Raw genomic sequence first — 14,106 nt, 5'->3', positions numbered from 1 at the left:
TTCTTTAGTTAACATCTGTGTTCTGTGTGGGAGGGAGTCTTGTGTGTTTGGAGGGAGAGGAAGTCAGTTATCTGAGTAAGTCTAGTAGACTTTTAGCTCTAATGTGAAATATAAAACGTTATCACTTAATGCTTAGAAAAGTCAAACAACTTGATGTACATTTTAGTTACATTTTAAAAGCAGTCAGATTCCCAAAAATGGCAAGTAAACTTAAGTGAGGATACTGCAATTTTCAGAGGGAGAATGGCAGCTCTTAAGATCGGGGGGCAGGGAACTGTCATTCATTTTGCACAATTCTTGAACTGATGTCAGCACCCAAATGGCTCCTGAATTTAAGTCTGGGACGACATCTTTTTATTTTTACATGAATCTTTAAACAATTCTGTGAGCAAAGTTTCTAGCTGCTGGATTATTGTCTGTCTTTATAGCAGGTTCCAGTAAACCACAAGAATGGCAAAGGTTATCCGGTTTTATGGTTGGAACAATCAGTGTATATCAGATTTCTGATGTTTCAAGCAAGAAGCGGAGTAAACAAGTGTGACCACTTAAAGCTGCTTGTTAGTTAACATGGAAGACTTCTCCATTCTACCTTAATGAAAACAAAAATACACACTTGACATGGTAGCAAATTGGTTCTGAACTATGTGACTGTTTGCTAGTTAGTAAACTATTTTGTTGTTTTTGTCGGCTGGGCAATATGGGTAAAATTTATTGTCTCTTTCCCCTTTGAATGAGGTCTTCCATGTTTGAGGAGATGTCTTGCACTATTGCATATATTTTGTGGACACAGGTTTTTGTAGTTTCCATTTTGGAAGGCTAAGGTTTTTTGTTTGTTTGAAACAGTTTTACACTTTCTAATGTATAGTACTTGAAGTTCATACTAGAGAATTACTTTCGAGTTTTCAAGCTTTTATCCAAACTACTTTGAAATACGTGGCTTTATTGTCAGTGGTTTTCCCCAAGTGTATTTTTTTTTTTTTTGTTATAATTCCCCCTTCCTGGTGTGTGTGTGTGTGTGTATGTGGGTGTATTACGCACACATAGAAACACATGGACACAAGCATATATATTTCCAATCCAAGATATTGCCCTGTAACACACATAAACTGTTATGGCAACAAAAGACAAGAGGTGTTAAGTGTAATAGAAAATTGGAGCTAAGAGCCATTCAGCTTCAGCCTTTACATACCACAAATGAAACACTGAAACATCACATGGAGAAGTTTACATGGTGACTGTTCACCTGCAGTACTGTGGACTTTTAACATTTTGTCCCCTTTTCAGTGAAAAACTAAAAAATTACTCATCTACCATTACTGTTATTTGCTGATTTTATTTTATTTTGATGGTAATATTCTATCCTTATGACACTATTGCAACCAAATTGGCTTTACCATCTTGGCTTTAGTAGGTATAGAAGACAATGGATTACCATCTTTATTTTGTGATGTGTTAAGCATTATATGCTGGTAGAATCTAGTTTAATTGTTTCAGGTGGAAAGTATTCTTTTTGAGTTTCCATTTTGAATGTGTTTGGACTAAAACAATAAACTACTGATGTCTGCAGCATTTATCTATGTCCCTAATTTAATCTGAAGTTACATTACTCCAAGTATTTTCTCCCAGTTGCATTTCATACAGCCTGAATGAGAAAAGAGTTCGAGCCAACTGCTTTTTGTTTACCACATTTGGTATATGAAAAGCAAAACACGCCGGGCGGTGGTGGCGCACGCCTTTCATCTCAGCACTTGGGAGGCAGCAGGCGGATCTCTAGGAGTTCTTTTAAATGTTGATCAACAAATACCTTAAAAATAACATCACCCCCCCCCCCCAAAACCTATCTTCACAATAGCTTATAACAAGGTTCTAGTAACGTTTTCCTGGAAAATAATTACTCAAAAGTACTTAGCCAGGTAGGGTGGCACACAACCTGTAATTCTAGCATTTGGGGGGTGGAGGCAGGAGAATCAGAATTTCAAAGCCAGCTTTGCCTGTGTAAGTTTGAGGTCAGCCTTGGCTGACCCTTGAACCCAACTCAGAAAACAAACTGTTCAAAATCATTGCAATGTTTCTAAAATAATGAAGGTTCCTGGTTGCTTCTGACAAATGAGAAAAAGGGCTGAAATCCCCAAATCTGTGTATGGTGTATATGTATCTTATCAATGTTTAATATCCTTGCAAATTAGAAGTCTTTAGCTTTCCACATTTCCTTGGAAATTAAGGAAGTCCAAGACAATATTTTTTGTAAGTAATTGACTTGTGCATATCTGTCTCTAAACTGAACATCTAATCAGCCTTTCAGTTTGGAGTCACATCTCCACTGAGCACTTTGCTGTCATGCTCCACTGTGTCCATGTTATTTTGATTAACTTCCAGTGGCCCTTCTTCCTAAATCGAGTTTTAGAACGCACTATTAATAGGTGATTAATGAGACAGTCCTATTCTTACATGAAATACTGAGGGTTGGTAGTGGCACAACCAACGCCTTTAATCTCAGGAGGCAGAAGCAGGCAGATCTGAGTTCAAGGCCAGCCTGGTCTACACAGAGAAACCCCTGCCTCAAAGAACGAAAAAGAAAACACCACCAAATGAAGTCCTGAAGCTTTGGGGAAATTCAATTGGTAAGCATTGGTAGGACTCCCTATTTTATACCTATTTACCACAATCATGTTAGGAAATACAAATAAATGATCCAAAGCAGCAAGTTCCGTAATACACACATAATCCCTAGTACCATGGCATATGCTTTTCTTTTTCTTTAAAAGTGTTGTATTTGAGTCATTGTTTTAATGAAGTCAAGTCAATGAAAAATGTTTATCAAATGTTTGCCGACTGCTTCTATGACCTGAGTCCTATTCGAGTGGGTCACGCTAGCCCTGGCTGTCCTGGAACTAGGGCTTGCACAGCCCTATGTGTATTTGGAAGCACCTGGGTAAGGAGGTCCAGTAGAGACTTGGAACAGAGATTAAGTGGTTAACTAATGTTCTGTGGATTTAGGGACTTTCTGGGGGCCTTTTGTGTCTTACGCCTTTTTTAATCTTTTTGAAAAGGCTCAAAACTAAAGTAATCCCTTGTCTAGTGTGGTAGCAAAGATTGGGATCTGGAGTAGAAAATCCCGGTGGTGACAGCCTGTTTGAAGCAGGCACAGACAGGACTGTAACTTGGCGGGTGCAGCCAGCGGCTGTTTGGCCTCACAGTAACCCTGTGAGGAGTCGTTTGTACTGCGGGAAGGACACCTGACGGCACAGCTACCTAGTTTACCCAAGAATACATGGTTTATACGGGATCAAAATGGGAGAACATGTAATAGTGACTGGAAATGGGCCGCCTCTGCCCTGAGGCATGTTGGCGCTCAAGCAATTTCCTTGAGGAAATCTGGAGGAGGATTTCAAGTGGAAAAACAATGTAGCTGTCCAAGTTTTAGAGGCCAATTTGGATATTTGTGATGGAACATCAGTCAAATGTGTAATTCCAGCTTTTTTTATTTTTGGTAAAGCAGGGTCTCACAATGTTGCCCTGATAGGCCTGGGACTTGCTATTTAGACCTGGTTGGCCTTGAATTCACAGATGATCTGCCCCAGAGTCCTGGAACTAAAGGTGTGGGCCATTACACCTGGCTAATTCTAGAATTCTAAATGGCTCTGTGCCGAGTGTTTTCTCCATCCTTTGGATTAGATGCGATCACCTGGGAAGAGGCTGAATACTAAGCTCTTACCAAGTCTCCTAATTAAAGATCATTGTGCAGGTGTTAGAGAATCCTGGGACACCAATTAGGGCAAGGACTGGTGTCATGGAAACTGTTTGAAGGGTATGGAGGAAAGAACAGGTAGTTGTGCTAAATGCCGCGTAGAAGTCAGGATGACACGAGTTAGTGTGGATCAGCTTGTGTTGTCAGACCCTTCGGTGTCCAGTGGTTCAGGTAACAGTTCCCCTGTCACGCATGGAGAGTGTTAGCAGAGTGGAGGTGCTGCCTCAGGTCTTGGTCTTTTAGGAACACAGTTATGGAGGTTCTACCTACTTAAGTGTAAGGCAGCTTTGAGATTGCTTTTGAGCACAGTGCATGAAGGTCCTTGATAAGTTTTTATGGGCTAGGACTGGGTCCATAAAAGTCTGTCATGGATTCATTGGCAGCAAGAAATCAGGCATCTGTGGGGGCAGGAGAGGCAGGCAGTAGACTGAGTAGCAGGTTATGTGCCCTGGCTGACTGGCAGCATGTGGATATAGTGACTTGGTAAGAACCGTCTCAGTGAAGCGATGGATGAAGCCTGAGAGGACTGGAGGTAAGAAAGGGAACTCAATAATTCAGACTTCTGAAGTTTAAAAGTGATTTAAAAAATGTGTATGGGTGTTTGGCTTGTGTGTATGTCAGTATACCACTAGTGTGCCTGGTGTCCTCAGGCCAAAAGAAGGCTTTGGATGCCCCAGAACTGGTTTTACAAACAGCTGTGAGTTGCTGTGTGGGTTCTGGAAGAGCAGTATACTTAACTGCTGAGCCATCTGTCAGCCCCTTTTTCTGAAAACTTTGGTTGAGAATGGGGTTAGAGGCTACAAGGAAACGAAAGGGAGGATTACATGTGAGACACCTTACCAGTGGAAAGAAACAACTCCACATATTAGTATCTGAGGACTGGATTCCCAAATTGGCACCAATGTCAATATCTTAGTGACTGACAGCAAGTATAAGCTGTGTGGAACTTGGAACAAGCGGTATACAGTATTTTCCCTTTGCAAATGACAGCCTTTGATGTGGAGGTGAGTTGAGACCTCACATCTCAATATGTAGACGTGGTTGGCTAGGAACTGACAAAAATCCTACATGTCTGGCTATGTAGACCAGGCTGGCCTACAACTCAATCCCTACTTTGCCTCTGCAGGTGTTGGGATTAAAGGTGTGTACCATTACACCCACCTCTAAATTTAAGTGAAATCATTCTAGGTTGAGAACAGAATTAACTTATCTATCGCAGTTGTCTTTACATCAAAGAACTTCAAAATAAGTCATCAGTTCATTTTCATTTTTCCTCCTCTCTCTTTTTCTTATGGGATTCAAATCCACCCCCATTTTCTTTTCTTTTGGTTTTTAGTAACAGGGTTTCTCTCTGTATCCCTGGCTGTCCTGGATCAGGCTGTAGATCAGGCTGGCTTTAAACTCAAGAGATTGCCCTCCTTCTTCGTCCTGAGTGCTGGGATTAAAGGTGTACGCCACCACTGCCTGGCAGCCCCCAGTTTCTTAATAGAGTGTGTGCTGTGTTCATACTTCTGTGCTGTTTGGGATACTGTAACAGAGAACCTTCTTTGTGTCAAGATGTTAGCACCCTTGTGTTGACTTGATGACTTGTGTGGGACCAAAACCTCCTGATAATCAGGTTCTCAGAACTGGGAAGGCTTTGGGGTAAGGGTAGGGAAGCAAGGAATAACGGTATGTACTGGTCTTTGGATGACAGGATGGATAGTGATAGTGATGAAATACTTTCATAGAGATGGTTTTCAGTGTGAGGAAAAGAATAGTCCACTGTAAGCTTCAGATTTATAAATTCACTAAAAGTATTTCTGGGGAGATGGGGGATTCTTAGTTTTCCATAGTTTTTTTTTTTTTTAATTGAGAGATAATTTACATACCTAACAATCACTTTAAGACTTTTTTTTTTATTGCACATGTGTGTGCCTGTGTGTGTGCGTGTTCACATCAGAGAATAGCTTTCAGGAGTCACTTCTCTCCTTCCACCCTGTGGATCCCAGGGATAAATCTCAAGTCTTTAGGCTTGGTGACAAGTAAGTACCATTACCCATGAGCCATCTCACTGGCTTCTAGTCACCTTGTTAAAGTGTACAACTGAGTTCTTGTTGATTTCACAAGGTTATATAACCATCACTACTATCTTAAGTCCAGAATATTTTCATCACCTCCCAAAAGAAGCCCTGTATTCATTAGTGGTCATTTCTTTTTCCCATGTACCTCTAACCCAGTGGTTCTCAACCTTCCTAATGCTATGACTCTTTAATACAGTTCCTCATGTTGTGACTCCAACCATAAAATTATTTCGTTGTTACTTCATAACTGTTTTGCTACTGTTAAGAATCATAAATATCTGGTATGTAACCACCAAAGGGGTTAGAACTCACAGGTTGAGAGCAACTGCAGTCTAACTCATGGCTACCATCTTTTGTTTCTATGGGTCAGTCTATGCTGGACATTTCACATAAAATTTAATCACGAGTAACATTTTGTGTAGCATCTCTTCTTTATAGTATTCAAGATTCATCTACATTGTGATATGAATCCACTTCCATTTAATGGCTGAAGAATATTGGAGTGGTTCTTAACCTTCCTAATGCTATGATCCTTTAATACAGTTCCTCATGTTGTGGTGACCTCCAACTATAAAATTATTTTCATTGCTACTTCATAACCGTAATTTTGCTACTGTTATGAATTGTAAATATCTGTTTTCTGATGGTCCTACACGACCTCTACGTAAGGGTTGTGCTACCCCTAAAGGGACCGAGACCTATAGGTTGAGAACCACTGTTCTAAGGAATGAAAATGCTAGAGCTGAACTACATCCTCAGTCTTAACAGGTTTCTTTCTCTGCTGATGGACATTCAGGTTTCCTCTTGGCTGCTGTCAACAGTACAACTACAAGCATTTAAATAGAAGCTGTTATGTGAATGCATGCTGTTACTTCTTGGGTGTGTACTGAGAAGTAGAATTACTATGTTATATTCCTTCGCCTATTTACAGCTTTGCTTTGTTGCCTTTTCTGGAGGACTGGGTTCTACCTCAGGGCATCTCCTTAGAACACTGTCACTTATTCTGGTGATTTTTAATTTTAAGAGCCATTTTATGGCTTTCCTGATGTGAGTGGTTCATGTTAATGGCATTTTTTTTCTTACTCTGTTCTCCTTTCTTTGAACTAAAAAACACTTTCTGCTCAACTTCAGCTACCCAGAGGAAGCACTATATATTTCACTTTTTTTAAATTATTATTTGGAGTGCCAGAAGTTTGTAATTGCTGGACAAAGGCCTTACTACTGAATTTTTACCCTTGTGGATCAATTATTCTGTGCCATATCCAAGACTTTCACAAACAGCTTTTTTCCTGATTTTTCTTCTCTTAGTTTGCTCCTGTTAAAATTACTCTTGTCATGTCCACAGTTACCTCCATTCCCTCCAGTTCTCTATTTTCAAATTATCAGCTAACCATTATAATTTATCCATTTGTCTAGTTGGGTGGCAGGCTTTGCCCGCTGTTCTCTATTCCTTACCTCCTTTGTTTAATCATCTTGCATTACATACTTCATTTTCTCCATTCTTGCCCTTGAGCTTGCCAAACTATATGAAACAGGGTCAGTTTTCACTGTAAATTCATAGTTTACAGGTTCAAGTGGGCACATTAAACTTTTCATTCTGTTCATACTTAAGGGACTGTTGTAACTACCTACCTAAGGGAGTTTAAGCTTACAAATTCTTGAGCCTCAGTCTGACCAGTACTTTGTTATTTTGTTCTGTTTGAGGCAGGGTCTCAATATGTAGCTCTGGCTGGCCTTGAACTCAAGAGATATGCCTACCTGGGATTAAAGTTTTTACTAAACCATTTCAGGCTGGTATTAATACTAGGTTTACTAGACCAATACTAGGTTTAATAGAAAAATGAAATTTACTAAAGATCTAGGCTAGCCAATGTGCATGTTTCTCTCTTCATTCTCTGCCCCAATAAGGGTATTTAACTTGGTATTTCACGAATTCTTCACGTTAACTCCTTAGCTTGATACTGTTTTTCTCCACTAGTTATGTTATTGTTTAAGAAGAAAACAAAAAGAACCCCACTGTTCCCCATAGCCTTTCTTTTCTCTTCAGCCATTGGGTTGACCCAGGCTGTATAGTCTTCCTTCCTTCCCCTTCCTGAGAGTGTCTCATGTAGCCCAGGATGGCCTTGAATTTGACTTGTAGCCAAGAAGGAGCTTGAATTTGTGATACTCCTGCTCCCCACCTCTGAGGGCTGAGATCACAGGGCTGTGCCATTTGCCTTTTTATAACACACTGGGTACTATCCTGGGGCTTTGTTTGTTGTAGGCAAGCACTCCACCACTGAACTACACACCCAGTCCCCAAAGGGACTTGTACTTCTTTAATACCCTCTATCTCCTTTACAGTTATTTCCAACTTTGATTGTTTGTGTATGTTTTCTCAAATATCACCTGTTCATTTTTGGCCTTTCAGTTCCCATGGATACCAAAGGGCTATTTCCGTTTCAGGGTCTCTTTGAAGGCCCTTAAAATGTTTCTTTTTGTAAAGTTGGAAAAAAAAATACTTAGGAACTGTCTACTCCCAAAAAACCTCAGTTTATACCATAAAAACAAACAAAAAAACCGCATGTGAGGGGCTAGAGAGATGGCTCAGTGGCTAAGAGTACTTGCCCCGCTTCTTGACCCAGGTGTGACTCCCAGCATGCATAAGGCCGCTCACAAACTGGCTGGAACTCCAGTTCCAGGGGGTCTGACGCCCTCTTCTGGCCTCTGTGGGCACCAGGCACGCTCATGGTGCTCAGACATACATGCAGGCAGAGCACACATAAAAAATATTTGATTTTTAAAAAAAGCTCGTGTGGTTTGTTAAAGACTAGAGGAAAGAGATGGGACATATCTTCAGCTTGGTCACAGCTCACTGCTACACTGTGAGTCATCTTGGGTTGTCCAAGAAAAGCTATTTCCATACCAAGGTTCCAGACAGGGTTCTCGGAATTGTAGGTTCGGGAACTAGATTTTAAGCAGTTCGGTGAAGGGAGATTAATGCAGAACCAAACTAAGAAGAGGTTCTAAAACCTCTGTTCTTACACCTTAGTATGCAAGAATGATCCCAGGGTGCTGGCTAGGACATGCCTGTTATAAAGGATACTTACTACTTCCTGGATCGAGCTATTTTAGAAACCAAATGATTACAAATTGTGTGGTTATTGTGAAAAAAAAAAAAAAAGCAAAAATATTTGGCCTTACAGTCTCAGTCACTTAAAAATGAGGGAGACCCTGTTTCCCTGTTTGCTGTACGACGTCAGCATAGGCATGATAATGGGCTACAGATCTTGCCCAGTCATGGCTCATCTGTTCTTCAGACATAAGTTTCAAGCTCCAGCTTACCCCGCTTGCGGTATGCACTTCTCTGGGCTCTACCCCAAATCTTTCCCTAGCAGGCTGGCGTCCCCAGGGTCCTTTTTCATGCCAAGGCTGTCACCAAATACCTTATTTACCGGCCTCTCTGCTAAACAACCTACTAGGCTCTTCGGTCCACGGCCCGGAACGGAAAGGAAGTGAGGAATCGTGCCTGAGCGGAACCTCCCCGGGGTGGGGCCCGCGCTCCGCCGCGCCCCGGGCGGGCAAGCTGGGACATCTCGCGGTCTCCTCGGTCCTACCAAACTGCCGCCTTCGCCCTCCTCGTGGCCACTCGAGGAGTCTGCGATCCCTTGAGAGCAGAGGCGGTCGGGCCCTGGCGGGAAGGTCCCCACAAACTTAAGACCGTAGGTGTGGTGGAGACGCGGGCGTCAGCTGACCGAACCTGCGGGCTCCAGGTGAAGGGGCGGGGCGGGATGGCACGGAGCCAATCATAGCCCCTGACGACAGGGCTCGACCAATCAGAATCAGGGAGGCTCCGGCGCACGCGGGGCGGGCCCGGGCGGGTGAGAGCCGCCCCCTTGCAGCTGGGTGGCCAACGCCTTCGCCCTGGGTTACTTGGAGCGGTGCTGCTTCCCAGAGCTGAGCGACCGCAGGGCTTTCGGCAGGCGGTGCCCTCTTTCCCCAGCTCATTTCTCTGCACCCCTTGGCCTTGACAGGTGCTAGTGTCCGTGCCTGTCGTGGACGCATTCTGACTCGGGCCCTTCCTCTCTCTGGAGACTGCCTATGGCTGGGGACCGAGTGAGGTCGTTGCCTTGACGACGGCAGCATGCGGCCCGCGGTCCTCGGAAGTGTGAGCTTGTGGAGGGCAGAAGCTTCCCTACCTGCTTCACCTAGGACCAGTAACTGCGTCCTCAGAGAAAATCCCAGTACTGGGATTGCTCGTTTGCTAGTCAGTATCTTTTAGATCTGCTAGCGAGATGCATATCACCTCCAATTTGTTTCCAAGTTGAAAACCTTTGGCTCTTTCCATGTGAAGGGTTTGGAAGAAATAGTAAGTATAATACTTTTTAAGGCCCTGTTATCTCGTTCTTTTATCTATAAAAGATTTCAGTCTGATTTTAACCAAAGAAAATTGGTGGTTTTTGAACAGAATGCCTGTATAGCACAGATCCTAAATTATTGTAGTGCCGTCGTACCAGGCTCCCTTGTTGTATGCCACGTGATATCCATAGATTTAAGAGTGGAAGGCAAGAAAAAAACATAGATTATAAGTAACTGAGGAAACAAGGCATATTTTAGGCCGTGATACTTTTAAGGTGTTTGTAGACAAGCTCACTTAAACAAGCAGGTGTGCTCAATGTATTGTGTTCACATGTGCAGTTGGTAGGGAAAATAAACTTGGAGAAGTCCACTTGTAGCTTATGATATGTTTCAGATTTCTGTATACATGCTTAAAGTATTTTCTATTTTGTTCGCTTGCATCTTCAAATGTCTAGGATGCCAATTACAATATGTTTAAAAACGATCTAGGCTATAGATTCCAGCTATTTGTATTATTGGTATTACTAGCCTAAAGCTTACTCCTTTATAATATATACAGAATAGAAGGCTAAAAACTAAGTGTTAGAATTACATTCGAAGGGTTTTCTAAATATAAACTTTTTGTTAAAAAGTAATTAAAGTTAAAAAGACTTTAAAATGTCAACTACGTGGGAAGTCAGTGTCTGTGACACTCAATAGTTTTCAGTAGAATTTAATACCCAAACTGGTAATAACATAGTGAAGGATTTTGAAGTTGATGTCCCTTGGGATTGTTTTCATTCCCCTGTCATTCTTCTGGTCTGTTATGTCTGTCTACATTTACAGTATGCAGATCATGGGTGCTAGACGGTGTAGTTCTGTGCAGAAAGAATACCTTTTTAGCCTGTTGGAGGCCCTAGGTTAATTCACCTCTTTCTCTCTCTCTCTCTCTCTCTCTCTCTCTCTCTCTCTCTCTCTCTCTCACAAAACCTCAAACTGTTAAATGTCAAGGACTGAAAATGTAATATATACTTTGGATTATCATAATTTTCTAGAATAAAAAGACAGTGGTGGGTTTTGTTTTTTGTTTTTGTATATTTGGTTGTTTCCCCTTATCCATATGCTGTTCATATATGGATAGAGAAGCAGTAAAACGTCCGCTGAGAGAGATTCGTCCTGACCGTGGGCCAGGCAGGGCTGGAGAAAACTCCAGCTACAAATGGCGCCCAACGGGTCTTTATAGTTGGGGTGGGTTAGCTTTAGATTGCCATAGTGCCTAATCAATATTAAGAGGAAAGAATTTTTTTTTCATTTCACAAGTTTGGGATAAGTGTTTTGTATGGTAAGGCTTTAAAAATTCAACTCTGAGTCATTGGAATATAAAATTACCTAATATTTAAGCCCTCCCAAACCTCTTTTGAAACCAAAGTAGGATTTAGAGCAATTTTTTTTTATTCATGGATACTGAAATTTAAATTTCTAAAGACAGACTTAAAAAAATAAAATTTATGCTGGGCATGGTGGCATACTCTTTTAATCCCAACACTTAAGAGGCAGAGTCAAGTGGATTATATATAATATATGTAATATTACCATATTTTATGTAAAAATATAAATTCACACCCATGCTAAGCACACATTCTACCACTGAGCCACATTTCCAGCCCTAAAATAATGATTTTTTTTCTGTATTAAAATATGCAATATAAAAAATGATTACTGAATTTTTATCAATTATTGATAAAATAAGAAGATTCCGTTTATGATTGACTTTATTCAGAAAATGCCTTATAGTGAGACATAACATTAATTCTGTCTACAAAATTTAAGTGATTTAAGTTTAATATAGTAATTTAATCAGTACTATAAGAAAAGCAGAGAAGGGGCTGGAGAGATGACTCAGTGGTTAAGAGCACTGGCTGGAGCCTGGCGCTGGTGGCCCATACCTTTAATCCCAGCGCTCAGGAGGCAGAGGCAGGGAGAGTTCTGTGGGTTCAAGGCCAGCCTGGACTCCAAAACAAAACACTAACTGCTCTTGCAAAAGACCCGGGTTCAATTTCCAGCATCTGCGTGCCAGTTCACAGCTGTCTAGGGATCTGACACCCGCACACAGACGTACTTGCAAGAGCACAGCAATGCACTGAAAGTGAGAAAAGGAAACAGAAGCAGAGAAAACTTAGAGACTCAGCCTTAATTCCCTGTTGCGATCTTTTCCCCTTGGAGACAGGGTTTCCCTTTGTAGCCCTTGCTGTTGTGGAACTTGCTCTGTAGACCAGGCTGGCCTCGAACTCACAGAGATCCACCTGCCTCCACCTCCTGATAGCTGGGATTAAAGGCGTGCACCACCATTGCTCAGCATGATAAATTTTTATAATTAAGTGGAAAGTGCATAAAAATTTCCAACTTGGATTTTTTGAATCTGGTATAAAATTTTTCCAAGATCTATTTTGTTTTCATTTTTGGTTTTGAGCAGGGTCTCTCTCTATTACCCTGGCTGTTCCGGAACTCACTCTGTAGACCGGACTGGCCTGAAACTCACAGAGCTTTACCTGCTTCTGCCTCTCAAGTGCTGGGATGAAAGGCCTGTGCCACCATGTCCAGTAGAGTTATCTATTCTTATTTTTATTTATATGAGTGTTTTCTCTGCACACATGTGTGTGCACGAACGTGCATACTGTGCCTAATGCTTGCAGAGGCCAGAAGTGGGCGTTGTGTCCTCTGAAACTGGAGTTGTGGCCGATTGTGATCTATTGTGTGGGGGGGGTTTGGGAACCAAACCCAGGCCCTCTGGAAGAGCCGTGCATGTTCGTAATTGCTGAGCCATGTCTCCAGGCCCATCATAAGACTTTTTGATTTTCATGAAGACCAAATTCAGTTGTGCCCTTTTCATCTTTCAGCGAAAAGGATTGTGCTTCGTGAGCTGTGATTGTTTTGAATGATAGCTTGTTGCTTCATATAGTTAAAAATAAATTTAATTTATTAATACGAATCGATACAATTTAAATGTAAAGTTAATTAGTGGCTTCAGTTCCTTTGCATTATTTATTTTAAATTGTATAAACACTTGGAAAGCTTAGCTTAGCGTGGGAATGGTAAGAAACCGTGATAGTACAGATCGCTGTGAGCGTAGTGACTTTCTGTAATGGGGAACAGTGTCACAGGAGTGAATTTGCTGGGAGACTGGAGGAAGTGACACACTCAGCATTGTTAATGCTCTGCTTTGGTTTTCACAGCAAGAAAAATTCCTACCGGTTTTAAATTAAAATGGAAAAATATGAGAACCTTGGATTGGTTGGAGAAGGGAGTTATGGAATGGTAATGAAGTGTAGGAACAAAGACAGTGGAAGAATTGTGGCTATTAAGAAGTTCCTAGAAAGTGATGACGACAAAATGGTTAAGAAAATCGCTATGCGAGAAATCAAGTTACTAAAGGTAAGTGCATCGAAGTGAACAAGTTAGTTGCTTCTTGTTCATTGTGTTACATGTGAAGGAAAACATTGATGTGGTGTGTGTGTGTGTGTGTGTGTGTGTGTGTGTGTGTGTGTGTGTGTGTGTTGTATAATGCTGAGGGATGTCTTTCTGTATCCTGTGAATATATGTTGTTCCCATTGGTTAATAAATAAGCTACTTTGTCCTATGGCAAGGCAGCTTAGAGACAGGTGGGAAATCCAAGGAGAGAGACAGGAAAGAGAAAGGCGGAATAGGGGAGATGCCAGACTGCCATCCTAGGAACAACCTGTGATGGGATGCAGGTAAAGCCTCGGAACATGTGGTGATACATAGATTAATAGTTATGGGTTGAGTTAAACTATAAGAGCTAGCTAGTAAGAGGCCTGCCATAGGCCATACAGTTGATAATTAATATTAAGCCTCTGAATGATTATTTTATAAGTGGCTGAGGGACCATTGGGCTGGGCGGGACCAGAAGAACACGGGACCGCAGGGCTGGATGGGACCTGAGAAAACTTACAGTGCATA

At 41.6% G+C, this 14,106-nt stretch overlaps 1 protein-coding gene across 3 annotated transcripts in view; it reads left to right on the top strand.

Annotated features, from left to right (window-relative positions):
• The first annotated feature begins 9,092 nt into the window (after positions 1 to 9,092).
• The window catches only part of Cdkl2 (cyclin dependent kinase like 2), a 28,390-nt gene continuing 23,376 nt past the window's right edge, over positions 9,093 to 14,106 (top strand). For 2 of the 3 annotated variants that reach the window (XM_059274664.1, XM_059274662.1), the window contains exons 1-4: positions 9,093 to 9,145; positions 9,273 to 9,563; positions 9,825 to 10,159; positions 13,362 to 13,560. In XM_059274664.1, the coding sequence (XP_059130647.1) occupies positions 13,393 to 13,560 (168 nt within the window). In that variant the 5' untranslated portion in view covers positions 9,093 to 9,145; positions 9,273 to 9,563; positions 9,825 to 10,159; positions 13,362 to 13,392. The remainder of the gene's footprint in view (positions 9,146 to 9,272; positions 9,564 to 9,824; positions 10,160 to 13,361; positions 13,561 to 14,106) is intronic. The other variant, XM_059274663.1, reaches the window with a different exon arrangement.

This window comes from Peromyscus eremicus, chromosome 10, assembly GCF_949786415.1.
Source record: "Peromyscus eremicus chromosome 10, PerEre_H2_v1, whole genome shotgun sequence".
Lineage (NCBI taxonomy): Eukaryota > Metazoa > Chordata > Mammalia > Rodentia > Cricetidae > Peromyscus > Peromyscus eremicus.
Note: the sequence above shows the minus strand (reverse complement) of the source record. Positions and strands in the feature narration are given on the sequence as shown.